Below are 26,908 nucleotides of genomic sequence, written 5' to 3' on the forward strand. Positions count from 1 at the left end.
TTATTGACATTTCATGTCGTGTATTCAATCAATTACCCGGTCTCCAAGCCTTGACGTTGCCATCTTCACCAGCCGTGTACACCACATGCTCCTCATCAAAGAAGCAAAACGACCGCACAATCTCGTCGCCATGCGCACCAGGAAGACCAACGCTGTTGTCCCGATCCAAAGCCCAGCCCTCACCGCTTGGGTTCTTGGCCAGAAAGACGAGCTCGAAGGCTTGCTTACTTGGCGATGTTAGCAATCATCGTTTCAAGGTGGTAATGAATGACTTACTCCTGAGCTCCGGCGCCTAGGATGGCACCGCTTCCATCCATCTTGGGCGTAATATCAGCGACATACTGACACCCAAGAACAGTCCTCATATCGCCAAAATCCTGTACAGCATCACCATTCGTACGCTCCTCGCTCACGTCATACAGCGCACAACGCTCATCATGCGACAGAGCCGCAACCTCTGTAGCCGACAACCACGCAGCGCGGTGCACTGAAGCATCAGCGTTGCATGTCTGCAGAGTGAGGTCCTCTTCTTCCGCGATGCGCGTGTCGTAGACGTTGACGAGGCCGTCTGTGGAGCCAGAGAGGAGGATTGCTGGGTTTGAGGGGTTGAAGGATAGGTCTGTCACGTCGTCGCTGTGGACTTCTTGGTAGTGGGCCTTTTGTGTTGGGGTTGAGCGGACGTCCCTGAGGTGTGTTAGCTTTGTGATGGGCTTGAGGTTGAGGGGGGGTGGTACCATAGATGGATTGAGGCGGTGTGGTTTTGTAATTCAGTTCCTACGGCGATTGTCTTTGTGTCTTGGTTGCACGCCATGGATAGAATAGGATTTTGGCTAGCTGGAGAAAAGATCAGCATACATGCACTGTATCAAGGCATCCAAAGACTCACCTTGAAACTGGGCCACTCTCGAACCCTGCCTCAGATCCCACACGCCAACAGTTCCATTCTCGCCGGCCGTGCAAACCAGGGAAGCGTTGGCATCAAACACACGAAGGCAGTTCAAGTTGCCGTGCTCAGTTGGTAGACGACGAATAGGACCAGCAGAGAGACGAGTAGGATCCAGCAGGGAGAGGTGCTGGTCCGAGGCGATGGAGGCGAGACCGGCAGCGGTGCGGTGGATGTCTAGGACGTAGACGTCACGCCCGAAGGAGAGGCCGTCGGCGCAGGTGAGGGAGTACATGGTGTCTGTGAGGAGTGTAAGTAAAGATGAATATGAGAATGAGGTTGGGTGAGTGAGAGAGGAGTGTGACTTTGTGTTTGCGGGACGTGGTTTTGCGTAAGGCACTCTCACTTCCTCCGCGTATACTTCAAGGATTTTATGACTTGCCTTCAATATCTCGTCACCCGATATCTGTTGAACTCGCAGTTCTATCGCTTCAAAATGGTCAAGGTGAAAGTCTTCAAGTCCCACTTTTCCGCCCAAGAACTATCACGGCCTCGTTAGCTAAATATCACGCACAAATTGGCAACGGTCAAATTGTTGATCGCCAGAGTGATCACTCACAATTCATCCATCTATAAACCTGCTACATGTATTCACGTATACTAAAGAGACCAAGCTCCGCCGAATACTTTTTGTACCACGAATCGCCTACGTCATGTTTATCAACGCCCAAGTTGATGCACACGACGTTGCACTACAGGGTTGGAACACATTGGACCATGGACTTATACATCACATCATACACGTCTCTTATACTCTTACAATTAATCTACTTTAACTCTCCGAGGTATTTAATAGCCATGATACTCCATCGTCTAAACTCATAGTCGCTCATAAAAGCCAAAAAAGCGCAGTCAGGAGAAGAGTGTCCATTTCCCCCTCCCCCTTTTTGCCCTCCAAACGCCAAAAAGAATCATCTATACAAATCTCCTTTTTTCTTCTTTATGAACGGCCTGCTTCCTTCTGGAGTTGCGCTCGCTCGTTGACGCCACGGAATGCTCGCTTGCCCACCTCGTAGCTGCTGATCATGATGGCGCATGCGGGGGCTACCTTGAGCGTTCGCGGGATCCATCCCTTCCAGAGACCAGAGGCTCCTTCGGTCTTGAAGATGTGCCATAGGAAGCGCACCATATTGCGCTCCTCTGGGGCCTGAACTGCTATGCTGCTCTTGGCGGCGTTGCGGGAGCTGTCCTGGTAGATCTGTGTCCGTGTCTTGCCAACGTCGAATGGCGTCGTGACGAATGAGGCAAAGGCCCCTGACATGGCGCCAGCTGTAAAGGCATCGACAAACGTCTCGGTGTGGTTCTCGTGACTCTGCGACCTCCTCCGCGCCTCAGACAGATCATCCTCGAGCGACAGCGCATGACCGTGACGTTGTTCCCGAAGGTCTGTCAGCCTCGACCGAATAGACTCATATCCAAACCAATACAGTCCTGAAAAGGGAACGTCCCGCCAAAGGGTCAAGGTGAGACCCCTCCATAGTGAGGTATACCCATGTGTGCCCACCATCTCCTTGACGCCTTGGAACGTCTCCACCAAGTGATTTGTCGTGCCAGTTCCAGAAGCAGCCTGCATCCGCGTGCGTATCAGCTCGATGGGACCGACAGCTGTCGCTGCAAGCACGCGGGCTGCTGATCCAGCTGTCAAGGGAGCGGTCGCATCCGAGAATCGCGAAAAGGGACTGCTATGGTTGTACCGCAACCAATCGTAACCAGTAAAGTAGATTATATTCGAGGGAATAGCCATGACGAGCGTAGGCGACAAACCCCTCCACAGCGTGGTGAAGCCCTCATTACGGGCGATCTTGCGCAAGCCGTCAAAAGTTGTGCTGAAAGTTCGGCGCTGGACTTCTTCGACCGCACACTCTGCGGCTGGGGGAGCGGCTGCGATGCCCTCGATGCGCGGGGCGGCGAGGCAAAAATCGGCGTTGCCACCCGAGAAGAAGACTTCGCGGCAGCAGGATGTGATTCCGAGCTCGGCGGTCTGGGCGGGCGTGAGGGATGAGGTTGTGATGGCGAGCTTAGAGAAGTCGACGGTCGAGACGGGGGCTTTTTGGGATTGGAGGCGCACGCGGACGACGTCGAGGGGTGTAACTAGAAATTGTTAGATCGCAGTTGAATGAATCTGTGGACAGCGAGGCGTACCGAGTAGCGAAGTTAGAAGGCTTCCCGACATGGCCGATACCATCTTTTGCCCAGCCGTAATGTCGACGACGTCGTTGTTGCCAGGACCTCGAGCGCCAGCGCCAGAAACAGACGGCGAGCCCCCATTGTCGGGGCCGTTGGGCTCCGTATCAATCATGTGTGCGAGGGAAAAGTCGTCGTCGGCCTGGAGCGGGCTCTGATGGTGGTGGTGCTGGTTATCGTGGTGGTGGTCGAAGCCGCCGGAACGATTTGCTCCGACAGGGGCCATTGTGGGAAGCCGGGGTGTCTCTTGTTCAGGCTTGGAAGGTCTGGTTCATGATTTGCCGGAATATGATGAAAAAGACGAGAGGTTCAAGAAATCAGATGAATGGTTGAAAGAGCAAGTTTAGAGTAGAGACCTGAGGCGTCGATGACGATGACTCGGTTGAGTAGTGCTTTTTTGGTGGAGAGGTCTTGTCTTGGTAGCAAGTGGCGATCGATCCAAGGGCGTCGAAGGCATCGGTCGGTGGAACAAGACCGAAGCTCCCAGCCGTTAGTTACTGTAGACAAGACAAAGCAGCCTCTTCCGTCACCTTTTTGTCTCTGCCTGGAACGCCAAAGCTCAAGGGGGTAAAAGTGAGGAGAAGAAGAAAAAAAGACTCCAATATCCGGAGGAAAACCCCGAGGCCGGTCGGAGGAGAATCGGTCGGGCTGTCGGCTAGTATCGTCTCTTGAGTGAATGTCCCAACCAAGTTAAACAGCTTCAAGGTGGAGATAATCTACGCATTGGCTTCTCTTCTGTTTTCATAGAAAATTGTCGCGATTTTCTACTGCTTCTTTTTCCTTCTTCTTTGTTCATTAATGACGAGGGAAAAAAAAACTGCGACATCGCCCCCCGGCTTTTTGCACGCGCCGGGGTTCGGAGCCTCGGCGACGAATCGACACTTTTTTTGCCCTCAACACACACGCAGGTACGTACAGTGTGAGCGTCCACCGACGGAGTTAGTGGACGCGCCCTCTTGCGATTGCCCGCCAGAGCTCCATTGGATCCAATCGATGCCAGCTGCTGCTTGAGCTGCCGCTTGGACAAAGAGCCGCGGGTTTCCGGCATGATGTCACTTTGCGATATGATTGGCTTGGAGAGGCCCACATCGGGTCTAGAGGCCAAAAGGGTCGCCGAGCTCTTTGATGGATAAGATAATCAGTTCAGATGGCTCAGCTCATCTCCTCTTCCCCAGTTATCCAATCACTGTTCCCCGCTGTGTCTTGCTGAAACTTCCAGTGGACATTAACCACAATGCATAGCTCCTAGCTTTTGGGACTTGTTGGGTTGGTAGCCTGCATTCATGCCCAAATGGCCGACGAGTTGCCATGACCTGGAGCCTGGGTAGTTGAGGAATATCCTCCCCCAAGGCTTTGGAGTTGAAAGCAGAGTGAAGCCACAAGGGGAAATACAACACCCCACGCTCCCTTTGTTACTTTGTCCATGGGTCCTCGTACCAGGGTGGACACTCGTCCCAGATTATCGTCGCGAGGGCAAGGCCATCATACCACCAATATCATGGCTAACCCTCAGTGGGGGCTGTTCAATGGAGATGGTCGAGAAGTTCACGAGATCGGTTTTTGTAGGAGAAACCGGCCCCGCCGCTTTCTAGAACTATGGCATGATACCTAGGAGCTTTGAGTAGATGACTTCATAAGGTCGCTGTCTCATTCTTGACGGGTGCCATGTCCGCGAGAAAGCGGCAAAGCCCATCTCATACCAGTGTAGTTGAGCAATGCGCGATGAGAGTCTTGTTTCTTGCAGAGACATTTCGGAATGCAAACCCGTAGTGATAATCAGCAAGGCACGGCAAATTTACAGACTGTTGCGGGATCTATCATCCACCCCTTTGTTAACTTTGGCACTACATAGGACACTTATTCGACTTCAAAATTTACGGAGCGGTCGCTGTTACTATCCTAGCAGGCTGCCATATCAACAGGGGGGCAGAGGCTTTTTGTAGGGTGATCTTTTCTACTTTTCGAGGCGCCAATGAGAGCCTGGGCCTCGCGATTTCACTGCAACTTTAACCCCCTTCAAGACGATTATGAGGCTCGGCGTAACAAGGCAATCATTTGTATGTACCCTTCAGCACCAATTTGGTTTGACGGGATGATTCGCCAGCCTGATTGAGCCGCTCCTTCACTGCAAATTTAACCCCCTTCGAGGCGATTATGGCATTGGTTCATGCCTGATGGATGCAAGATTTCTTTACGTGCAAATATAAATCCCGAGGCAATTGTGACATGCATTCACGCTCGATACAACGTCAACCAAGTAACCCCCCTAACTATTCAATGCAAGCCAATCCCCCAAAATAGCCTTGAAATGTAACTTTAAACATGCGCAATTGAGATCATTAAAGAAAATAGATTAAACTCGAATGGAGCGCAGCCCTGCGAATTGGGACTTATTTCTTTCACTGCAAATTTAACCACCCTCGAAGTGGTTGTTACACCGTCCAACGTTTCCAACGGATCATCTTTTCCCGTTCCGTCTAAAACTGGCCTAGTCTCAATTTGTCCACCGTCAAATTGATGACTCTTGCGGCGAACTGCTTCCGGCCAAGATCCCTGCTCATCCTCCTGACCAATCCCCTAGATCCGATACTCTTTGCATCATCAATCACGTCTAGACGTTATCACACCTAAGCAATTACTCTCTTCTTACCTACCCCCTGCATTCAATTGATTTCCTCCCCTTCTGAGTCAAGCGGCAACATACTCAAGCTCAAACAAATTAAAAGCTTCACCGCTTGAACTCCTTCATCTATAAAGTTGTATACGTAATCATGAATCCTTTGTAGACACCGCTTTGCAAAATCACCTTTCGGACATATCGGACAAAACAAGACACACACAAGTCATGACTTCTTCCAACGGACAAGAGCTCGACTCGGAGCTAGAGTCGTTCCGCCAGCAGTGGATCTCTGATCTCAGGACCAGAAACGAGGACCACCATGACGAGCAACAGTCTACGGCTGGACCTTCGAGACGGGCTCACCACGGACCTCCTGTGTCGCACAAGCCTGCTCCTGGTCCTGCGGGGGCTGACGATAACGATGATGATTATCTCCAAGGTCAATCTTTTGATGAACCTGCGCCTGAGGAGCCGACTTTGAGCGGTCATCCTGTCAGTGAGGTGCATCATGGACGCTCGGGCAAGAAGCTCGTTTCGGCTCTTGATCATTATGAGGAGGCTATGCACAAGGAGGCTCAGGGAAACATGGGTGATAGTCTAAAGCTTTACCGCAAGGCTTACCGGGTTTGTCTCCTGTCTTTTAAAGATGAATAAGTGCTAACTTTTACAGCTTGACAATGGTGTTGATCGGAGATATCGAGAGAAGCACTTCCCGCAAAAGGCGGCTCCAAGACCAACTTCACCAACAGCCACCAGGTCATCAACAGCCATCACATCACAACCCAAGGCTGATGAAGCCGAAGAAGTAAAGCCATTGCCCATCGGCGAGCTCATCGCCAGCTTCTCTGGCCTCAAGATCGAGCCTCAGCCGCCTCCTGTCGAGGGTATGCCCCAGCCGCCATGCCCCCTGGCTGATCTCCCTGATGAGATTCTCGTCCACATCCTCCGTGATGTGGCCATTGCCGACGTCGGCGACTTTGCTCGCTTATCTAGAGTCTGCAAGCGGCTGGCCTACCTCGTAGCAACTGAGCAGCGCATCTGGCGCCGAGTTGCTATGGGTTCAGAGGTTGGCTTCAGTTCTATGCTATACCGCTTCGAAAGGGGCATTGAATGGGATGACCTCCCAGAAGAGGAGCAAGACGACATTGAAATTGTTGACGGTGTCATCGTCGGCCCCGCCGAGATAGCTCAACGACGACATGCCGACAACCTCGCCTATACAGAGTCCCTCACCCCCTCTGTCTACCCAACCTGGAAGAACCTCTTCCGCTCACGGCCACGCATTCGCTTCAACGGCTGCTACATCAGCACCGTCAACTATGTCCGTACCGGTCAAATTTCTACCAACCAGACCTACTGGGGAAGCCCCATCCACATCGTCACATACTACCGCTACCTCCGTTTCTTCCGCGACGGCACCCTCATCAGCCTGCTCACCACCGCTGAGCCCTCTGACGTCGTCCACCACCTCACCCGCGAGGACCTACACCTGCACCGCGACGTCGCGCACCCCCACCTCCCCTCGGCCGTAATGGCCCTCGCCTTACGCGGCCGGTGGCGTTTGTCCTCCGCCGCGGACCGGGACGACCCCTCCGTCATGGATCGCCCCACCATCGCCGCCGGCCCGCATGATCGGGACCGCGACCCGGAGGGTGACGTCTTTGTTGAGACCGAGGGTGTTGGCTCCAAATACATGTACCGCATGGACCTGTCGATGCGGAGCGCCGGTAAAGGCGCCCGTAACAACAAGCTCATCTGGCGCGGTTTCTACAGCTATAACAAGTTAACGGATGATTGGGGCGAGTTTGGCTTGAAGAACGATAAGCCCTTCTTCTTTAGCCGGGTTAAGAGCTATGGATTCAGCGAGTAATGGTAAACATGCCTTGCCTTGTATATCATGTCCGTTGGTCCATATTCAAGGCTTGCGTTTCATATACATATTTCTATCTTCAACCGCACTTACAAGACGACAGAAATGAAGCAAGCCGGGTGGTGCATCTTTAGACATCGGAAATCACTCTTTCCAGCTATGGCCACGCCGTTATGATCGCACTCACTACATACTTTCGCAGGCATTTCCTGCATTCAATGTCATAATTTCCCCGTGTTAAGGCTTCACTACATAGCTGCCTACTGTCCAGCATCGCCCCCAGTGTCCAATCCAAAGAGTATTCAGCTAATCCGGTCCATACAAACAAGATCGCCATAGTAGATTAACAACGTCGGCTACCGTATAACCCAAGCCAGAAACGCCTCCAGTGCCGGCTGACCAAGATGATATGCTAGGTAGATGGGGAAGAAACAATTACTGTTCCCAGAACTTGTGGCATTCAAGTATAAACGAATGCCTAAGAAGGCCAAGCATGTTATGCCATCAGGCATGCTGAGATGTGATTTGTAAATGTGATCGAGAGTAGATCCAAGATGATAATGAGATGATGGCTGATGTTGCAAAATCAGGCGATGGCTGTCGCCGGGTATCAATTCGCAAAAACGACTTTGCGTGAAACGGGCGGCATGTTAGGCCCAATAGGTAGGTAGGTAAGTATAGGTAGGTTTCCAAGAGACACTCGCTCCCAGCGAGTTATCGAATTCTCCTTCCGTCCAGGAACTTGGGGCTGTGCCCATCGTAGTAGTTGTCGCGGTACTGCATGGCTCTGCGTGCCTCATACTCTGCCTTTTCGTCCTCGTCCATGCTAAACGCCTTCTTGAGCCACCCAAAGGCACTCTTCTTCTTCTTGACCCGCTTGCCTCCAGCTTGGGTTGTAGCCCGCGATGTCACGGTAGCAGCATCGTCATAAGTCGCCGTTGTCACACTGCTTAGCGTGCTCATGGCACCCATTCGAGATGGCTGGTTGCGTTGGTGTCCAGGAAAATATCCCGATTGATGGTACTGATCGGCCGGACCTGCAGTATGCGGCCTCTGCTGCAGGGGAGAGTGGGGTGATGCACGGACAGGAATCGTATTATGATAAAATTGGTGATGTTCAGAATGAGGCGAGGGCATGAGAGGACGCACAGGAGGAGTCCCGAAGTCTGCGTGTGAGGTGGCTCGAGGAAGACGGTGAGGCTGGTAAGCTTCAAGATCTGAGGCATGCGAGTAGTCGGGAGCTTGCGATTTCGAGGTACGTGGCGTTATGCCTCCAGGAGATGGCCGCAGCGATGACTGTATCTCGATGGTGTTCCTTGGAGGAATTTGGATAGATACGGGCGGTGTTGTTTTCTGTGACACACGCTGCCGCAAAGATGTCCTCTTCTCCAATCCCACTGATTCCCGGACAGACTGTGTAAATCCTACCGACTCCCGGACAGGCTCTGCATATCCTGTTGATTCCCGAACGGGCTGTGCAAGTCCTACAGGTTCTCGGATAGGCTGTGTAAGAGTCTGCCTTTGGAATTGTTCTTCAAATTTGGGTGATTCAGGGCTCTTAACCACAGGCGTCACGGGTGTGGCAGGCGGTTGCGGCGTGTAGGTTCGTGGCTGAAGGATGAACAACGGTCCATCGTTAAGTCCGCCAAGATCGTCACCGGCCTCGGGTTCCTCCTGCTTTTCCTCCGTGACAGACGCCTTAGGGGTGGTAGCACCAGACGATACGGGTGACGAAGCGCTGAGATGGGGTCCAGAAGAGGAGGACGAGGTACTGAGGTTTGGTGATGGACGAGGGGTGAATCGAGTTGGTGGTAGCAAAGGTGCTGCCCCTGGCAGAGGAAAGTCGCTAAGAGTGCTGACGTCGTTGAGAGTATTGACTTCGGGGTCTTTAGCTTTGAGGCTGGCAGCCGGGAGGGTTGTAGTCGACTTGGAGCTGCGAATGCTAGCCACAGGTGTGGACTTGGGATCCGATTTGATCGACGGTGAGGAGGAGCTTGCTGTTGAGTCACGAGGAGCATTCACGGGCAAGGAAAAGGGTGGAATTGTTGCCTTTAGCTTGTTAGCCTTGGTCCTGACGAATGTCAACGATCAACATACCCAAGTTTTACGGCTGACCTCGCCGGCCGTCTTTTCCATCTCGGCCACAATGGTCATGAGCTTGATGATCAAGCCGTTTAGATCCTGCGCCTGATTGTTCAATTCGTCAAATGCGTTGAGCCAGCCGTCGGCATTGCCCTTCATGGCTAGAAAAATGCTGTTCAGATCTGGTTCAGAGTCTGGCCACTTGGTGTCCTTGTGCTCATTGAGCCATTCCATGAATGCCTCGCTCGATCGGAGGCCAGCATCGATATCGTCGTCCCACTGCTTCATGGCGGCGTTGGTCCGGGCGAGAATGTGGTCAATCTTTTCGTTCCCTGACAGAATCTGGGCTCGAAAGTTGCGATCCTCGAGCATACCCTCAAAAGCCTGCCTGTTGGCCATGGGGAGTTGAAGATGGGCAATACGCTCTGTGAGGTCCTTGTGAGCCTGGGCAAAGTCCTCAAGCATCACCTCAAGAAACTCGTCCACCTCATCGATATGCCCCTGAAGAATTGTCACGACCTGTCCATTGTCGGCAGCCAGGCTGTTGAGAAGGAGGTAGACGCCAAACGTGATTTGCGAAATGAGCTTGTACATTTCGTGCTGTTGCTGGCCCGGCCGATAACGCCATGTCGTGTCGTAAGGCTCATCCTCGGCGTCTTGCTCAAGTAGCCTCGCTCGACGCCCCTGTGCGTCGAGATCTCTTAGTTTAGGTTTACCGGGCCCATCGCCACCACTGGTGACTTCGTCCAAAGACTCGGCGAAGGCTTCTTGCATAGCCGGGACGGGGTGTGTCGGGATGTCTTGGTTTGGTGCCTTGTAGGACCTGTAGCTATCGGTCGAAAACCGGTGGTTAACCACCGAAGGTGGGTGTTCTGAAACGGTGTCGCCATCGTCAGAGGTTGGCACGAGGACGATTCGGAGGTCGCCAGGGTCATTGAATGTCAACGGCTGCAGCGTAGTGGGAGCCATGGTGGCGGTGCCGACGGCCGAGATAGACACTTCTGAAGCGGGCCTGACGGCCGAGGACATCATGGAGTCGGCGCGGGGAGTGGTTGCGTCGAAGGTACGTGAAATCGAGAAACTGCAGGAAGCCGTCTAGCCGTTAAATGCGGCAACACAAAGGCGTTATCGAAGCGGCAACGGAAACGGTTGTGCAGATGTTGTGCAGAGCGTCGGGCGAATCTTTGTGCTGAGGCGGCGTCGTACAGCGTATCGAGCGAACGAGTGGCAGCAGTTGGAGACAAAGGAGGGGGAGTCTATCGCATCGTGAAAGCGCCGCCGGGAGCCAAGATTCAAGCGACGGAGAGAGCCATGGTACAACGGGAGTAGAGCACGGTAAGAGACGGGTCGGTTTTAGTAACGGGTGCGCGGTGCGAGGTTATCCAAAAAGTCGAGGTTCGTTGAGGCGCAAAAGCTTGAGAGAGATCGGCGGGAACGTGGGAAGCTGGGAAGAGGTCGCAGCTCTATCTGTAGCGTTGGTCTGCAAAGGGGATGGATCATCAGCTGATCAGGGACCCAAGAGGCCACAAATAGGTACGTAGGTCGGCAGGCCGCCCAAGCCAAGCAAGCAAGCAAGCAACTGTTTGGCTGTCGAGGGGGGTTCGGGTCGACAATCCGGGGTAGCCGCAGCCCACAAAAAGGCAAGAAAATGAAGGATCCGCCTGCTAATTCGCAGCGTGAAAATACGAACCCTTAAAAAGAAGTAGGAAAAGACGCGCAGGCCGAGGGGCAAGGATGAAGGTTCCAAGCAGCTGGTGAAGAGGAAGAAGAAAAAGGAGAAGCCCGAGATTCGGGATGGGATGGAAGTGATGAATTGATACTGGCAAGCAAGGTTGGTTGGTTGCTCTTTCCCTTGAATCCTTGACGCGTACACGCCCATGTCCGGGGCTTCGCCTCCTTCCTTCTTCTGTTGCCCGTTGTTCTTGCCCATCAGTCACTCAGTCACGCACCTTTAATCACGGGCTGGACTGGACTGGACTGGGATGAATGGGCTGGGCTGGGCTGGGCTCTAGGTGCTAGTTAGAGTGTGCGTGCTTCTCTCTCGTTCTCGCACTCTTCTCGTTCATCCCCTGAGTCTGAACCACGCCAGCAAGTGGCCATCCACCAACGGCGGTCTTGGCGGGCGGCGCAACCACTAACAGCCGCTAAACGCAGGTACCATCTGGACGCCCCTTGAGGCCCCAGTGCCCCAGTGCCCCTGAGAGGCCCCTTGGCTTGGACGCGCGCCCCCACCGTCAGGGCAATCCACTCATTCACTGCAGTTCCCCGAGGGTGGAGCTGAGTCTTTGATTTCTTCGCCATCAAACAGGTCGCGATGCGTGATGGGATTGCATCCTGCTCATGCAGTTCCATCTATGTGCTGCCCAATGGGCAAAGGCCCCGAGGTTCAACAACAACAATGAAAAGAAATTGCAGCTTGTGTCGGTTAAATGGGTGGTTGACGAGGCTTGGCGGGCCCAACCGCAGCCTAGCAGATGCTTAATGCCACCACACGGCAAAGCACTCCAGATGATTGCAATATCGATGGATGCCCAGCCCGAGGACGACTGCCTTTGATAACCGAGAGCAGGTATCAGTCCTTGATTGGGCACGAGTTAACAAAGCCTGGCCTTTAGCAGTCCCGAGTAAGCGGCGATCAATGGTTCTAGATCTGCCGAGGCTCTGGGTTCTCGATGCAATTCACGGCTGGGTTCGAAAACAAGTCCCTCAATGGTGGATAGGCCCTTTGAACTGGTGGCGGTTCAACTCTAATTGCAAGCCAATCATGGACAGACACTCTCGATGCCTAAGAGTCTGCTAGTCCACGTCAAACACCAATCCCACCCTCGAGGCGGACAGCTTGCCATCAGCCGAATATCCCATGGCTTGCCGCGCTTCGCACCGGCGGCATGTCGCCATCCCGCATCGTCTCCATGCCGATCCAAGCTAATTTCTTGTCCGTCGACGAGCAAGCGCCCGACGAAATTATCCTCACGACATCTGGCGCGGCCTAGCTCAGGGGGACGCATCTGGTGGTGCACAAATAATCATGAGGCCCCATGTCCCATGGAACGCCGGACTGCATGCGCCGCTCCAGCCAATGTCCAGCGCTCGAGTCTTCCGAACAAAGCAATAGCCCAGGATGGATTTGAAAGGGTCCCGCTTGGGTCGTGCCAAAAGGGGGCTTGCGATCAGATCGGGACTTGGGAGCTGTCATTTCAGCCTGCGCCTAGGTCCTGCGAATCGTTGATAACTGCAGCTATCGATGGGTACGGCAGACGCCTCTCGGCGACAAGAGCCGCGAAGAATTGCCCTCCTAGCAAAGTGTCATGGGTCCCAGCTGACAACAGGGAGCTGACGCACTGTTCATTCCGTCGACCGACCAGCAGTCGGGAGGACCCAGATACCTCCAGGGGGCCGTCCGTGGTCCGTGGTGTCGGGTTGACCCTACTTATTTTATTCTGCCGCCGTCTGTATCCAAAACTCATGCTTGGGATTGATGAAGGTGTCGCGTGTTGCTGGGGCCCTGACCGACAGTCTGTATCGCCTCTGTTGCGACGGCAGCCTGCTTTGTTGACGAGCTGCGTAGCTCGGCCACTCAGGGGCTTGGTGCTTTATTGACTGCAATTTACAGGTCATCTTTCAGGACCGCCAGTAAGGTTCAGTAGCGACGTTTCGGTGGCGCCAAGTTTGTCAAGGCCGTTGATCCTGCGGGAGCTTCCGAAAACTCTCTGTTGGGCTGAACCTTTTGGTGAGTTTTCGTCGTTGCCAGAGGGAAATAACCAGGCTTGGAGTTGATGACAGTCGCACAGGATGGCTCTGCAACCAGTGTTGATAGTCATTTCGATAGTGCTGGGCCAGTCTTGCGAGGGCACGGCCTAGATTCTACGCCACGGCTTTCCTGTGTCGTGCAGCATTGGCACTGAGTACGAGCACGTGTTGTTCTTGGCTTGTCGAAGCTAATTTATTGCTTCTCCCGCTATTTCTTCGGCCTGGGTTGAGGTGGTTCTTGGCGTCTATCCAAGGGTATCGAGAGATTTGCGGCGGCCGAGTGGATCAAGCCCGATACCAGACGGCTTGCAAAAGGAAATATTCTAGATGAATAGTGTCCTTCTATCCGGATACTGATAAAGCTAGAACTGTTCCGTCTTGTTGTTCTTCGGCGATTATCAACAAGCCACAGACGCTCACTCTCTTGGCTGTTGGCTCAGCCACGCGTCAGCCCTGCGGCGTCATCTTTCATGATCCATAGAGTTGCCTTTTTGAGAACTGCCGCATCCAAGGTCAGACGCTTGCACCAAACCTTGATTTCAATGGATGCCCGCAAAAAAAAAACCCTGAAAACAACCTTGCCTTGTGCATCTATAATAGCCACGTCGATGTCCTTCATTGGAAGTTTTGACCAAGATCTGGCGGGGGGGGAAACCGTCATCATCATCTGAGCTCAGCAGCAGCCTCCGTTGAAAAACGCCAAACCCCAAAAATAAAACGCCCACGATCCAGTAGTTTGGGGTTGGCGCTTCTGTTTAAGGGACCGCCTCCGCTCTGGGGTTTGGGAAATTAAACCCCCAGATTTTTTTTTGGCCTTTCTGTCAACTTCAACACCACAACTAATCACAAAAAGCACCAGCGAGATGGCGCCCAAGAACCCTTTCAGGTTCGGCGACGGCCTCTGGGATCCCTCCAACCGCTTCGAGACGTCTTGGCTGCTGAACCCGTGGCTTCTCTTCGCCTTTCGCGCCCTCATCTCCATCTACGCCTTTGTCACGCGCTTCTTCATCATCGGATGGACATGTACCCATAGCTCGGTCGGCGGCTGCGAAGAGGTTCGACACTCGTTTAGCTACTTCACCATCCTCACATACTGGGGCATCGCCTTCTACTTTGCTGTCGCCGCCATACACACATTCACCTACGCGCTGCGCGGCCGGCCACTACTCGACACTCTTCCTCGTCCTCTTCAAGCGCTACACGCGCTCTTCTACTCGACCATCGTCACGTACCCGTTCCTCGTCACCATTGTGTACTGGGTTGTTCTGTACAAGGGTGACTGGTTCACGGTCACCTTTAGCGCTTGGTCAAACGTCAGCCAGCATGGCCTCAACAGCTTGTTTGCGCTCTTCGAGATCTTTATTCCCCGAACGAACCCCCCGGAGTGGGTGCACATTCCCTGGCTGATTCTCATTCTCGCCCTGTACCTCGCGCTGGCGTACATCACCAAGGCCACCGAGGGCTTCTACGTCTACAACTTCCTCGACCACAACGACGTTGGCGGAAGGGGCATTGTCGCCGCGTACATCATTGGCATTGCTGTCGGAATCGTCGTCATCTTTTGCATCGTCTGGTGCATCATCTGGCTCCGGCGCTGGGTGACCGAGACAAAGTTGGGCAAGGACGGCAAATTCGCCAAGCAGCCTGACAACCACGACGATATCGAGATGACGTCTGCCGCCAACAAGTACGCCATTGGAAGCGCTCCCGAGGCGCCGGATAGGATGTACTGATTTATTGCCCTTGTCACGGGTGTTTCATTTATGGTGTTGATTGATATGCGATGGCGTTGTGTCTTGGGTTGGTTGGCTTTGGTGTGAGCCTCGACGAATGTATGCAGGCCTCTTCTAGTTGGGCTATGTGATGGTCAAGGATACCCCTTTGTTTGACATTAGACAGCAACGAGGCTGACAAGTATTGGATAATCTCTAATAATGAAATCTCACTCAACAATCGAATTGTTACACATGTGCATGCTGTGTCCCAGAAGAAGCATACCTCCGTGTCGTTCATTGTCGTCCCATGTTTAACCCGCCAGAGCTCCATCGGTATTACAGTTACAATACATGTACAATATCCCTTCTAACGAAATCACGGCACCGTATATATCTACGCCTCGTCTAGCATTTCAACAAGACTCCTCGTCTCGCCTCAGACTCTCGAATCTCAAACATAATTTGGATGCCCACGAAAAGACACGAGCATGCCGTAAGGAGGAACAAAAGACCTGTTCGAGTTAGTAATGCTTGTCAACTAGTCGGAAATAGACTTTGCGTACCTGACCAGTCATGCAATATGCTCTGGATAATGCTCTGCAAGCCTTCCACGCCAACAGCGAAGCCCACCAGGTTCGCCGAGATCATCATAAGTACGTTGCCCACGCTTCCCACACAACAGAGCATGCGATACTCTGTCGGCCGGTTCTCCCATTTGCGCGGCGGGAAGAAGTAGGCAGCGATCCATTCAGGAAGCATGAACAGCACAATCAACCATCCCCAGATTAGCAGCCGCAGCTGAATATCGTGCCACAGTGCCACAAAGGTGAAAGAGAGGAGGTACGTCATAATAGAGCGAGCCGTGCTCTGCCAGGTGCGGAACGATGAGCCACCCAGAGGCACGTAGATATATCGGATCAGCCATCGGTTGTAAGAGCGGTGCCATGCTCGCCAGAAACGCTGCGTGCTGTAGTTGTTGCTCACGCAGCGGACCATGTTCTCGGGGGGATCGATTCCATCAATGAGCGCCCAGAGTCGGAACATTCGCCAAGGAATGAGAAGCTTCAGCCAGATGATGTGGAGGTTGAAGAAGGACAGCAGACTCAGCTGAGCAGCTGTGTACGAGCCCCATTCCGGCCTTCCCTTGCTGATAGCACCAACATAGTCGTAATGCAAAATCACTTCCATCGAAAGCAACACAAGGAGGAAACGGATACCATATCGAATCGTTCGGTTCGTCTCGATGCTAGCAGCGCGGTACTTGGACTGGCAAATAAAGTCGTTAAAAGTCACGATAGGTCCAGTCAGGTAGAGCGGCGCATAAATCGCATAGCCGACGTAGTTTCGGAAACTAAAGTCTCTAGGATCGGCCGAGATAGAGACACGGTCTCTCTCTGAAAGGTTTGCTGGGTCCAATTGCTTCTTCTTTAAGCATCAGAACGAAATCAGATTCCAGCTCCAACTGAAAATCATTGTGGTCTCACTCACCTCGAGAGCATTCGAGTTGCTGCGGTCAACACTCCAGTAGTAGTCCAGGTTGAAACTGATAAGACGCAAGATTGTCAGGTTGAAGAGAACCTCCCATCTCGCCAAAAGGCCCCTAAACGTATTGTCGATGCTGGCTCCGAGGCTCATCAACTCCGAGTCGATCGGTCTCACCCTGTTCCCTACAACACCCATGGTAGGAGGTGAAATGAAGCTGGCCATAATTCTAAGCCGGTAGCCCTGTGTCAACTCGTTTGCAAAGAGGATTCCAACATTAAAGATCCATGTCGCAGCAGGAACATATTTTCGGGGAAGCTTGGTGGCCAGCTGATAGTTGGTCCAGAGGATGAAGAAGATCTTGAACGCTGAAAGTCCATGAAGAACGAAGAGGAAGAAGATTGCGAATGTGAAATCGAACGACGCTCGCTGGTCCAATCTACTGCGCCCGCCCTGGCTTCGCTCCGGTAAAGGGTTTACCTTGTTCCAAAGCTTCCTCAGCAACGGATGAAACAGCAGGAGGGCGCCCATGTATGGCATGTTCGTTCGGAAGACGTGGTATTGCGCATCGGAGACGTCGATTTGTCGCCCAGGGATCCAGCCAGGGGACAGGAACCGGCTAAACTTGGAATATCGAGGGTCGCTTGCTAGTGGAGTGTCAGTACGGCTTGAGTAGTCGCAGGGAAGATTTCGTACGCCTCGAAACATCGTATGCGATCCAGAACATGTATGGAAGGGCCACGCCAAGAACGAGATAGTATAGGAAGAACTCGGGAGTCTTCCATTTCGAGGGCTGCGCGCGGCTTCGCTCCTTGGATGCGAGGTCTCTTTTCAAGGTAGGATCGCTTCGCGCATCGATAATGGTCTGGTAGGGAGTGGAAGACGGGGTGAGAAAGCGAGTGTCTAGAGTATCGTGGGCGTAGACCTTGCGGATGAATGATAGGAGAGCCATGGTGGCGGTTCTGTTGAAAGCGATCCGAAGGTTCAGCTCATGGCGGTTTCGGGAATTCAGATGCAGAGATAGCGAATGCGAGAAGCTGCAGGATAAAGAGTATATGCAAAAGGAGAGGCGGCGAGGCAATGGAGGGTAAAAAGGAGCTGTTGATTCGAAGGGAAAAGACGATGTCGTGGCCTTCGCGGGGGGTGATGGTGTTGAGGCTGCACGGGCAGAAAAAGGGATCCGAGGCATGGATGGGGTAGTGGGCGGGCTGCAGGGGGCTTAGTGGGCGGGAACCCCTGAAAGCAAAACTGAGTTAGGGGGCCTGTCACTCGTTCACGAGTTGCCGCGCGTGCACTATTTTGGACAGTGTGGAGAGCTGTCATTTTTAGACTGTCTTGGCTACCCTAGAGTTGGGGATCGACGAGGTCGTGAGGTTGATAGGGAGATAGATCTTGATGTTGTTTGGATTTTGATGCTCAAAATAATATATACTTACTACTCATTGAGAGAATGTTACAAACAGCCAAGAGAATGCCGTTTCACTTATCCGTGGTCGTGTGGATGGCACCTACTCTTTCTCCACGCACCTCCGGCAATGTGCAGGTAGCCTGCTTGAGTGCTCAACAGACCTTCAGCAGGCTGTGAATCACAGCCAATACAAATGCCCTGTAATTCACTTCACGTTACACAAACACAACCAGGATCAGATGATAGGTCAAGCCCTGAATTTGTGCCCAAGAGCTCACACTATCAATAGATTACGTAGCGCCTGCCGACACGGATTCACTTACATCACATCCTGGCAGAAGGTGAAGTTCATCCGGTGTTCTTATGAAATATACAAAAAGTGAGTGATTCGCAGGAATTTAATATTCAGAAAATTATAAAAGAGCTGAACAAATCCAGCTCGACAAACTTGGAACAGACAAACTAGGTCTCCACGTCCAAACTCCCCTCACCTTCGACGGTCTCAAAACTCCTCAGCTCCATCACTCAAAAGAGCTTTCTCAACACCCAGTAAACCAAACTACAACAAGATGTGCAAATGGGACATCTTTCTCTTCAACTGCGGCTGCTTCCTGGTGCAGCTCAAGGACCCATGCCACGACCGCCGACACAGGTACCACCTAAACTGCGTCCAGATCCAGCAGGTCCGCAAGGAATGGGTCTACTGCCAAGGTCGCCTCTGCGACAGATGCCAAGATCTGCATGATGAGGGATACGGGGTCTCGGACGAGCTGCCCGCGTGGAAGGATCTGCAGAGGGCGGCGTATCAGGTTGCCAGGGATCGGGCGAATATGGGGCACTTTGAGTGACACGCGAGACTTGGGAGGGTTTCTCGTGATCAAGGCTCTCAGGATGCCTGTGCGGGTTTCCTATCAGGCACGAATTCGGGGAAAACGATGTGATGAGACAAAAACCGGTTGATATGTGAGTTGAGGCGATCAAACTTGGGTTATGAATGTTTACTGACAAGGCTCTAGGGACATACTATCCAATACATCAACTACTTTCCTCTATTTTCAGTAAAAATCTCACTTTCTATCATTCAAATAAGCGCTACCGTGATTGTGGATGAGTTTGCCGTGTTGGCTCTCGCTGGCTCTCGAGTTTATGAACACCTTGACTGGGGTTCCTAACAGTTATTTTGTACTTGGAATGTTTGAAATTCATGATTCCGTCCACTCTAGACCGTCCAACCAGGCCCTTGGGCAGAAGCTTTTAGGTCTGAGTAGATGAAAGGAAGTCAACTGGATTGTTTCCAGCCTTCCCTTTCAGGATGCATGTAAATATGTTTTCATCTCAAGCAGCTCTAAGAACAAACTGAATCACACACCAAACTGATAGAAATTGTAGAGAGGTATTAAAGATTACTGTATCATGGCGTGGGTATTTATTTGCTCAAGATTACTTCCCTATCTTTTTTCGTATCTCTTCATTAATCGTCTGCATCGCCCGAACCAAAGGCACGATATCCTTCTGTCCCCTGGCCAACAACGCCGACTGATTTCCTAACCGTTCTAGTGATTCGACATCTTTCATGTAGCTCTGAGGATCCTCGGATTGTAGGATACTGTTTGCGAGATAGGCGTAGGCGACGAAACATCGATATGCCCCGAAGAGGGTTGTCATCGTTTCCACGTAGGGGTAGATGACTAGTAGCTGGCTTAGGAGGTTGATGATGTGTCGGCAGGCATCCTCAACAATTGGTGATTCGGGGATGTCCAGGTCTGTTGTTGGTGGCCTTGGGGAGGTTGAGTCGAGAAGAGACATCTTGCGGAACATGTAGATGATGGAGGTGTAGCCCGTGAAGAGGACATCGACCACCACCCATATATCTTGCTCCTTCTCAGGAGCATCTGCCATCCATTCATTCTACCACAATGTTAGCTGCTGCTAGCCATGAGAATCCGACGGTGAACTCACTAATTGCCACTCGTCAAAAATCTGCTGCATTTCAAGACAGAGCTCCTCCGTCTTGGCCATTATCTCGGGCTTGGTGGTATTCTTTGGGTCGTCCAGCATGGCAAAGAACCGTGCAATGACCAGACTGACCCGAGAGCTAGCGAGGAATGCTGTGGACTGTATCCCTTGGAGGGGAGGCCCCGAATCAGCATCCAGCCAGGGTAAGTTGACCTTCCAAGGATTGTTTGTAATGGCGGGCGGTGTGTTGAGGACTAGCCGGAAGAATAGGTCGATCTGGATCACCTCCCAGAAACCTCTTCTTTCGTCATCACACTTGTCCCCGAGAAAAGTGGCATCGGCATCGTCGCCGTCGAGGTTGTGCAAGTTGAGAGCCTGGCAAGACTCGCAAGCGTGCTTGAACATTCTCCAAGCCAGATCGTAATCGAAGAATTCGGCAGCCACACGGGTCTACAAGGTTAGAACATTGAAACGATGATAAAAAAAGGGTAGCTTACCACACAGAGGGCTGCAAGAAGGTCAGTTATTGACCCTGACGCTTCTCGCTCCCAAAGAGGGATGGCGCGAAGACATCCCAGGTAACTGGCGTTCATGTAGTCAATGCCGACGACTGAGGTGTTGCTGGCTTTTAGACTGCAGCCATGGTACATGACGGTGTAGTAGATGACAAGGATGACTGGGTCGACATGGATATGGGGGAGGTCGATAATGTCGGGTATCATCTGGATCACTCGTCGCTCGAATAAGCCGAGGAACATGCATGCCGGCATATGTTCAAAGTAATCTGCAAGTGTTAGAGATAAGAAGGGAGCTGGTGCAAGGTCACCTACTCTCAACCCAGGTCTTGGCTAGGTCTGTTGGGATGGCGATGGAATCTGTGATTACAGCCGACCCAAAGGCCCGTCTTCGCCTTTCCTGAACCTGATCGACAGCATCCTTCAAGACGGTCATGGCGTCCATCTCCTGGCGAGGGTTATGAGGCGTCGTGACGCATGAGTCGCGACCATTGATGGTGGTGGACGCGCATGGCGACGAGCTTGACGAGGCATTCCCAGGAATTGATGATGGTGTACAAGGATTGTTGGCTGAAGTTGAGGAGGTATTCTGGGCTTCAAGGCGTTGCAGACGGTCGAGGATGGCGGTCAATGCAGGACCAGAAGTGGGTGATCTTGGGGATACAGAAACATCAACAACGAGTAATCGAATGTGCAAGATAAGATGCTTACAAGGCAGGGTCAATTAGACAACGCGTGGTCCTCCTTTTGGCCCGGACAGGGTAGACGCATTCCAAGTCCTGTAAACTGCACCGACCACACTGGGGCATAACACGATTACAGCGGACCTTGCGTTCTTTGCATCTCATACACTCCGGAGGCTAGGTCAGTGAATAGTCCGGATGCGGGGGAGGGATCAGGGGAGAGCTCACCGAAAGACGGTTGAGCTCGTCCGGGCCCGCCATGGCTGAGTTTGACATTTGGGATCTACCGATCTGATAAGAGTCGGGGAGAACAATGGACCTTGGCGGGTGACGGACGAGAAGATGACGGACCGGAGATTCGGCGTCGGGAAATTCCCGCAGGCGGCCGGTACTGTAGGTGCAGTATGGTACGGCAGGGCAGGTCTAATACGAGGTTTTCACTGGCTTACAGGCGGCAAACAAATCTCCAAGGCGGCGCCGAGAGATGAGCACAGTCACGAATGGAGATGGAGGTTGGCCGCGGGCGGTTCTGGGGGTTGATGAAGGAGTTTGAGGATCCAAGGTATGACTCTATGGATACGGGGGACAAGCCATCGACGCCACTAGTAGCAAGCCTGCTGGGGTTACTACTCGATCGGGTAATTCGTCGAGAGGCCAGAGTCTTGGCAAAGTCCGAGAGTCCGGGCAAGGGTAAGACTGCTGGCCCGGACTTTCGGTCCTTGAATGTCCGAATACCCTCACTTGTATCCACTATATCCACAAGAATGTCCCGTGGTAAAGCCTGACATGGGGTATTGTGGATTTCGTCTTGGAGAATTTTCATCTTTCGCTAGAGTAATCAATTGAGTTTATTCGAAGGGGCTACGGTTGACAAATCCACTTAGCTGTGAAGTTTTCGCAATTGATATTGCTTTCTTTCACTATATATAAGAAAGAGACTTCCTCAATTGCATCCAATCTTATCTTCAATCTAATCATCACTTCTAATCTTGGTCCATTGACAACTCCAAACACCAACCGCTATGGGATCCGGTGCCCAATTGGAACACGGGATCGGTCCCATGAACTCCCCTATCCGCGCCTCTCATGATGACTCTACGTCGGCATGCACCGAAGTTTGCAACGAAAAGACAAACTCTGACACTGAAACCGAGGACTTGGAAGAAAACATCAACGAAGAAATGCTGGAGCTAGCACGTCGCCTCACCACCCAGTCTCAAGCAGCTCCTGGAACTCTCTTTCCTCAATTGGACGGACCGTTGAACCCCAAAAGCCCAGACTTTAACGCAAAGAAATGGGCCAAGGCATTTTACGAACTGCGGACCGACACCTCAGCGGGAAACCCACCAAGAACGACGGGTGTGGCGTTTAGGAACCTGAATGTGTTTGGGTTTGGCACGGATACAGATTTTCAAAAGAGCGTGGGCAACATCTTTCTTGAAGCTGGCACGATAGCCAAGAAGCTTCTACACGACAAGCAGAGGAGGGTGGATATCTTGCAGGATCTGGAGGGGTTGCTGCATAGTGGTGAGATGCTTGCTGTGCTGGGACCCCCTGGTTCTGGTTGTTCGACCTTTCTCAAGACGATTGCCGGCGATACACACGGTTTCCATATCGACGATGGTTCTGAGATAAACTATTCCGGTATTCGGCCCGAAGAGATGAGGTCGGCATTCCGAGGTGAATCCATCTACACGGCTGAAGTCGACCATCACTTTGCACACCTCACGGTTGGCGACACTCTCTACTTCGCTGCTCGAGCACGATGTCCCAAGAATATCCCCGAGGGTATTACGCGCCACGAATACGCCGAGCACCTACGAGACGTCACCATGGCCATGTTTGGCATCTCGCACACCAAGAACACGCGGGTGGGTGACGACTTTGTCAGGGGCGTCAGTGGTGGCGAAAGGAAGCGCGTGACTATCGCCGAGGCGGCGCTGAGTTATTCACCACTTCAATGCTGGGATAACAGCACGAGAGGACTTGATAGTGCTAATGCGCTCGAGTTTTGTCGGACCTTGAGAACGCAGGCTGATGTGATTGGGTGCACTTCTGCTGTTGCTATCTACCAGGCGTCTCAGGATGCTTATGATGTGAGTTAATAGATTTGCTGGTCTTGGTTCCTGTCTAACAGATGTGCTAGGTCTTTGACAAGGTTCTCGTCTTGTATCAAGGACGGCAGATCTTCTTTGGCAAGACGAGTGAAGCCAAGACTTACTTCGAAGGCCTGGGCTTTATCTGTCCTGAACAGCAAACCACGGCAGATTTCCTGACCTCGATGACAAGCCATCAAGAACGAGTCATCCAACCCGACTACGAAGGAAAAGCCCCACGATCACCTGACGAATTCGCCCAAGCTTGGAAGAACAGCAACCACAGAAGACGTCTTCTGGCCGAGATGGATGACTATCTCGAGCAGCACCCCTTTGGAGGCGAGCACTACGAAAAGTTTGTCATGTCTCGCAAGATGGACCAGTCCAAGGCCCAGCGACTCAATTCGCCCTTCACTCTGTCTTATATGGAGCAGATGCGTCTCACGCTCGGTCGTAGTTGGGTGATGCTCAAGGCAGATCCTAGCGTGACGATAACGCTCCTGTGCTGCAACCTGGTTGAGTCTCTCGTCATTTCCAGTATCTTTTACAACCTTCCAGAGAACACGGGGGCCTTCTTCAAGCGTGGACTACTTATCTTCTTCATCCTCTTGATGAACGCGTACAACAACATCCTCGAGATCATGACTCTCTACGCAAAGAGAAACATTGTCGAAAAACACGCCCGCTACGCCCTGTACCATCCAAGCGCCGAGGCTTTGTCGTCTATGGTGGTGGATTTGCCGTACAAGATCTTCAACACCATCATGATGAACACGACCATGTACTTTATGGGTAACCTTCGTCGAGACCCGGGACATTTCTTCTTCTTTCTTCTCTTCTCCTTTACCATCACGATGAGCTTCTCGATGCTGTTTCGACTGATTGCGTCTCTGACAAAGACCATCGCAGCGGCACTGGCTCGAGCTTCTATCTTACTCCTGGTTATTGCCTTGTACACTGGATTTGCTATCCCACCGCAGTACATGCCTGTTTGGATCGGATGGATTCGCTGGGTGAATCCGACCTTTTACGGACTCGAGAGTCTCTTCATCAACGAGTACGGTGGAAGAGAGTATCCTTGTTCAAACTTTGTGCCAGATGGACCTGAATATGGGGATGTTTCACCACTGTCGCGAGCCTGCAATGTCCAAGGGTCAGTGCCAGGAGAGAGCTTTGTCCGTGGATCTAATTACATCTCCTCAACGTATGGTTACAACGACTCTCACAAGTGGCGCAACTTTGCTGTTGTCATTGCTTTTACAGTCCTGTTCATGGGTCTTCACTTGTTGGCCACCGAGACGATTGCCTCGGAGAGGTCCAAGGGCGAGGTCTTGGTGTTTACGCGAAAGGGGATCAAGAAGCACTCTCCCAAGATTTGTGAAGATGAGGAAGCAGGCAGTCATGGAAAGCCGCAGCAGAACCACAACGACGACTCTGGGGAGGTTACCGATGTGGAAAAGCAGACGTCCGTCTTTCACTGGAGGGATGTGTGCTATGATATCAAAATCAAGGGAGAGCCACGGAGGATTCTGGATCACGTTGATGGTTGGGTCAAGCCCGGGACTCTGACTGCTTTGATGGTGAGTGATGAGCTGAGTTGAAGGTTTCTTTAACTAACACGATGGGACAGGGAGCTTCAGGAGCCGGAAAAACCACTCTACTTGATGTTCTCGCCAGTCGAGTCACAATGGGTGTCGTCACTGGAGACATGCTCGTTGACGGAAAGCTACGCGATGAATCATTCCAACGCAAGACAGGCTACATCCAGCAACAGGATCTTCACGTCCATACCCAAACTGTCAGGGAAGCCCTCAACTTCAGCGCCCTTCTTCGTCAACCTGCGAGATACACCCGAAAGGAGAAGCTAGACTATGTGGACACCGTCATCAGCCTCCTCGACATGCAAGAGTACTCGGATGCCATCATCGGCGTGCCAGGGGAGGGTCTCAACGTTGAACAACGCAAGCGGCTTACTATTGGAGTTGAATTAGCTGCACGACCACAACTGCTCCTGTTCCTAGACGAACCGACTTCTGGTCTTGATAGTCAGACGTCTTGGTCTATCTGCAACCTGATGGAAAAGTTGACCAAGAATGGCCAGGCCATCTTGTGTACGATCCATCAACCATCGGCTATGCTCTTTCAACGGTTCGACCGCTTGCTGTTGCTGTCTCGTGGAAAGACTATCTACTTTGGAGACGTTGGAAGAAACTCCAAGGTCCTTGTCGACTACTTTGTCCGCAACGGAGGACCAAAGTGTCCGGTTGGAGCGAACCCGGCTGAGTATATGCTTGAAGTTATTGGTGCTGCGCCAGGAGCTCACACGGACATTGACTGGCCTGAGGTTTGGCGGAACTCTCCGGAGCACACACAAGTTCAAGAGGAGCTCGGTCGGCTTGTTGCTGAAGGAAACCCGCACGTTCTTGGAAGTGCGACGGATGTGACAGAGTACAACGAGTTTGCTGCGCCTTCCAAGGTGCAGTATCTCGAGGTCACCAAGAGGTTGTTCCAACAGTACTGGCGCAGCCCTGGATACATCTACTCCAAGGTCATCCTGTCAGCTGGTGCAGTAAGTGTTCCCAAGTTTGCTTCCTATAACCAACTAACCTTTCCAGTCTCTCTTCATTGGATTGTCGTTCCTGAACGGCAAGAACACGGAGCGAGGCCTCCAGAATCAGATGTTTGGCGTCATGATCTTCCTTACCATCTTTACTCAGATTGTCCAGCAGATGCTACCTGATTTTGTGGCCCAGCGGACAATGTACGAAGCCCGAGAGCGTCCTTCAAAGACGTATTCTTGGAAGGCTTTCTTGGTGTCGACCATTCTGGTGGAAGCCGCTTGGAACTCGGTGAGAAAGAGTCTCTTTCATATGAGTGATCACGTACTGACTGAGAGTAGTTGATGGCTGTACTTTCATTCGTTTGTTGGTACTTCCCAACTGGAATGTATCGCAATGGTTACGCGACTGATGCGGTTGATGGCCGAAACGTAACCATGTTTCTACATGTCTGGATGTTCTTCATGTTTACGAGCACCTTTGCGCACATGATCATTGCGGGTTTCGAGACTGCAGAAGTTGCTGGTGGGCTTGTGACTTTGATCATGATCATGATCTTCTCTTTCTGCGGGTATGTGTCCTTGGTGTTCATGAACCCGACAGTGACTGACTCTCAGTAGTATTTTGGCATCACCAGAGGACCTCCCAGGCTTCTGGATCTTCATGTACCGTCTCTCACCTTTCACCTACGTAGTGGAAGGCCTCATGGGAACGTCAATGGCCAACGCAGAAGCAAGCTGCGAGCCAAACGAACTAATCAAGTTCGACGCCCCCAACGGCACCACATGCGGCGACTACCTGAAGACATACCTCTCAGACGTTGGCGGCTACGTCACGAATCCGCAGGCAGGCGATGGTGCTGCTTGCGAGTACTGCACCATTTCCGACACAAACACCTTCTTGGAGGGCATGAGCATGAGCTTTGATCATCGGTGGAGGAACTTTGGCATCATGTGGGGTTATTGCATTTTCAACATTGCGGCGGCGTTGGGCATTTATTGGCTTGCTAGGGTTCCAAAGAACAAAAAGGCGAAGAGGGAATAGAA

The 26,908-nt window shown here is 52.2% G+C and overlaps 8 protein-coding genes across 8 annotated transcripts; 3 read left to right on the forward strand and 5 right to left on the reverse strand.

Moving 5' to 3' along the window:
• Positions 1 to 28: 28 nt before the first annotated feature.
• NECHADRAFT_75537 (uncharacterized protein) lies at positions 29 to 1,178 on the reverse strand (the record flags this gene model as incomplete). Its single annotated transcript, XM_003054578.1, has 4 exons — positions 29 to 227; positions 277 to 684; positions 735 to 834; positions 887 to 1,178. The coding sequence occupies 4 exons, from the start codon at positions 1,176 to 1,178 to the stop codon at positions 29 to 31; spliced, it is 999 nt and encodes a 332-aa protein (XP_003054624.1).
• Positions 1,179 to 1,668: 490 nt separating this feature from the next.
• NECHADRAFT_99014 (uncharacterized protein) lies at positions 1,669 to 3,353 on the reverse strand (the record flags this gene model as incomplete). The annotated part of the gene is made up of 2 exons (XM_003054579.1): positions 1,669 to 3,034; positions 3,086 to 3,353. 2 exons carry the CDS (start codon positions 3,351 to 3,353, stop codon positions 1,884 to 1,886), a joined length of 1,419 nt encoding a protein of 472 aa, XP_003054625.1. The 3' UTR covers positions 1,669 to 1,883.
• Positions 3,354 to 5,972: 2,619 nt separating this feature from the next.
• NECHADRAFT_75539 (uncharacterized protein) lies at positions 5,973 to 7,617 on the forward strand (the record flags this gene model as incomplete). Its single annotated transcript, XM_003053866.1, has 2 exons — positions 5,973 to 6,371; positions 6,418 to 7,617. The coding sequence occupies 2 exons, from the start codon at positions 5,973 to 5,975 to the stop codon at positions 7,615 to 7,617; spliced, it is 1,599 nt and encodes a 532-aa protein (XP_003053912.1).
• A 245-nt stretch (positions 7,618 to 7,862) lies between these two features.
• Positions 7,863 to 10,668, reverse strand: NECHADRAFT_99015 (uncharacterized protein; the record flags this gene model as incomplete). The annotated part of the gene is made up of 2 exons (XM_003054580.1): positions 7,863 to 9,666; positions 9,715 to 10,668. The coding sequence occupies 2 exons, from the start codon at positions 10,666 to 10,668 to the stop codon at positions 8,332 to 8,334; spliced, it is 2,289 nt and encodes a 762-aa protein (XP_003054626.1). The 3' UTR covers positions 7,863 to 8,331.
• Positions 10,669 to 14,312: 3,644 nt separating this feature from the next.
• On the forward strand, positions 14,313 to 15,182 carry NECHADRAFT_75541 (uncharacterized protein; the record flags this gene model as incomplete). The annotated part of the gene is made up of 1 exon (XM_003053867.1): positions 14,313 to 15,182. One exon carries the CDS (start codon positions 14,313 to 14,315, stop codon positions 15,180 to 15,182), a length of 870 nt encoding a protein of 289 aa, XP_003053913.1.
• Positions 15,183 to 15,569: 387 nt separating this feature from the next.
• On the reverse strand, positions 15,570 to 17,598 carry NECHADRAFT_75542 (uncharacterized protein; the record flags this gene model as incomplete). Its single annotated transcript, XM_003054581.1, has 4 exons — positions 15,570 to 15,676; positions 15,728 to 16,589; positions 16,653 to 17,293; positions 17,343 to 17,598. The coding sequence occupies 4 exons, from the start codon at positions 17,596 to 17,598 to the stop codon at positions 15,570 to 15,572; spliced, it is 1,866 nt and encodes a 621-aa protein (XP_003054627.1).
• Positions 17,599 to 19,494: 1,896 nt separating this feature from the next.
• NECHADRAFT_90481 (uncharacterized protein) lies at positions 19,495 to 21,373 on the reverse strand (the record flags this gene model as incomplete). The annotated part of the gene is made up of 5 exons (XM_003054582.1): positions 19,495 to 19,962; positions 20,014 to 20,460; positions 20,508 to 20,794; positions 20,841 to 21,178; positions 21,237 to 21,373. The coding sequence occupies 5 exons, from the start codon at positions 21,371 to 21,373 to the stop codon at positions 19,495 to 19,497; spliced, it is 1,677 nt and encodes a 558-aa protein (XP_003054628.1).
• An 896-nt stretch (positions 21,374 to 22,269) lies between these two features.
• NECHADRAFT_31707 (uncharacterized protein) lies at positions 22,270 to 26,906 on the forward strand (the record flags this gene model as incomplete). The annotated part of the gene is made up of 6 exons (XM_003053868.1): positions 22,270 to 23,304; positions 23,355 to 24,884; positions 24,935 to 25,873; positions 25,920 to 26,153; positions 26,204 to 26,433; positions 26,483 to 26,906. The coding sequence occupies 6 exons, from the start codon at positions 22,270 to 22,272 to the stop codon at positions 26,904 to 26,906; spliced, it is 4,392 nt and encodes a 1,463-aa protein (XP_003053914.1).
• Positions 26,907 to 26,908: the final 2 nt, after the last annotated feature.

This window comes from Fusarium vanettenii (assembly GCF_000151355.1).
Source record: "Fusarium vanettenii 77-13-4 chromosome 1 genomic scaffold NECHAsca_1_chr1_3_0, whole genome shotgun sequence".
NCBI classification, from domain to species: Eukaryota; Fungi; Ascomycota; class Sordariomycetes; order Hypocreales; family Nectriaceae; genus Fusarium; species Fusarium vanettenii.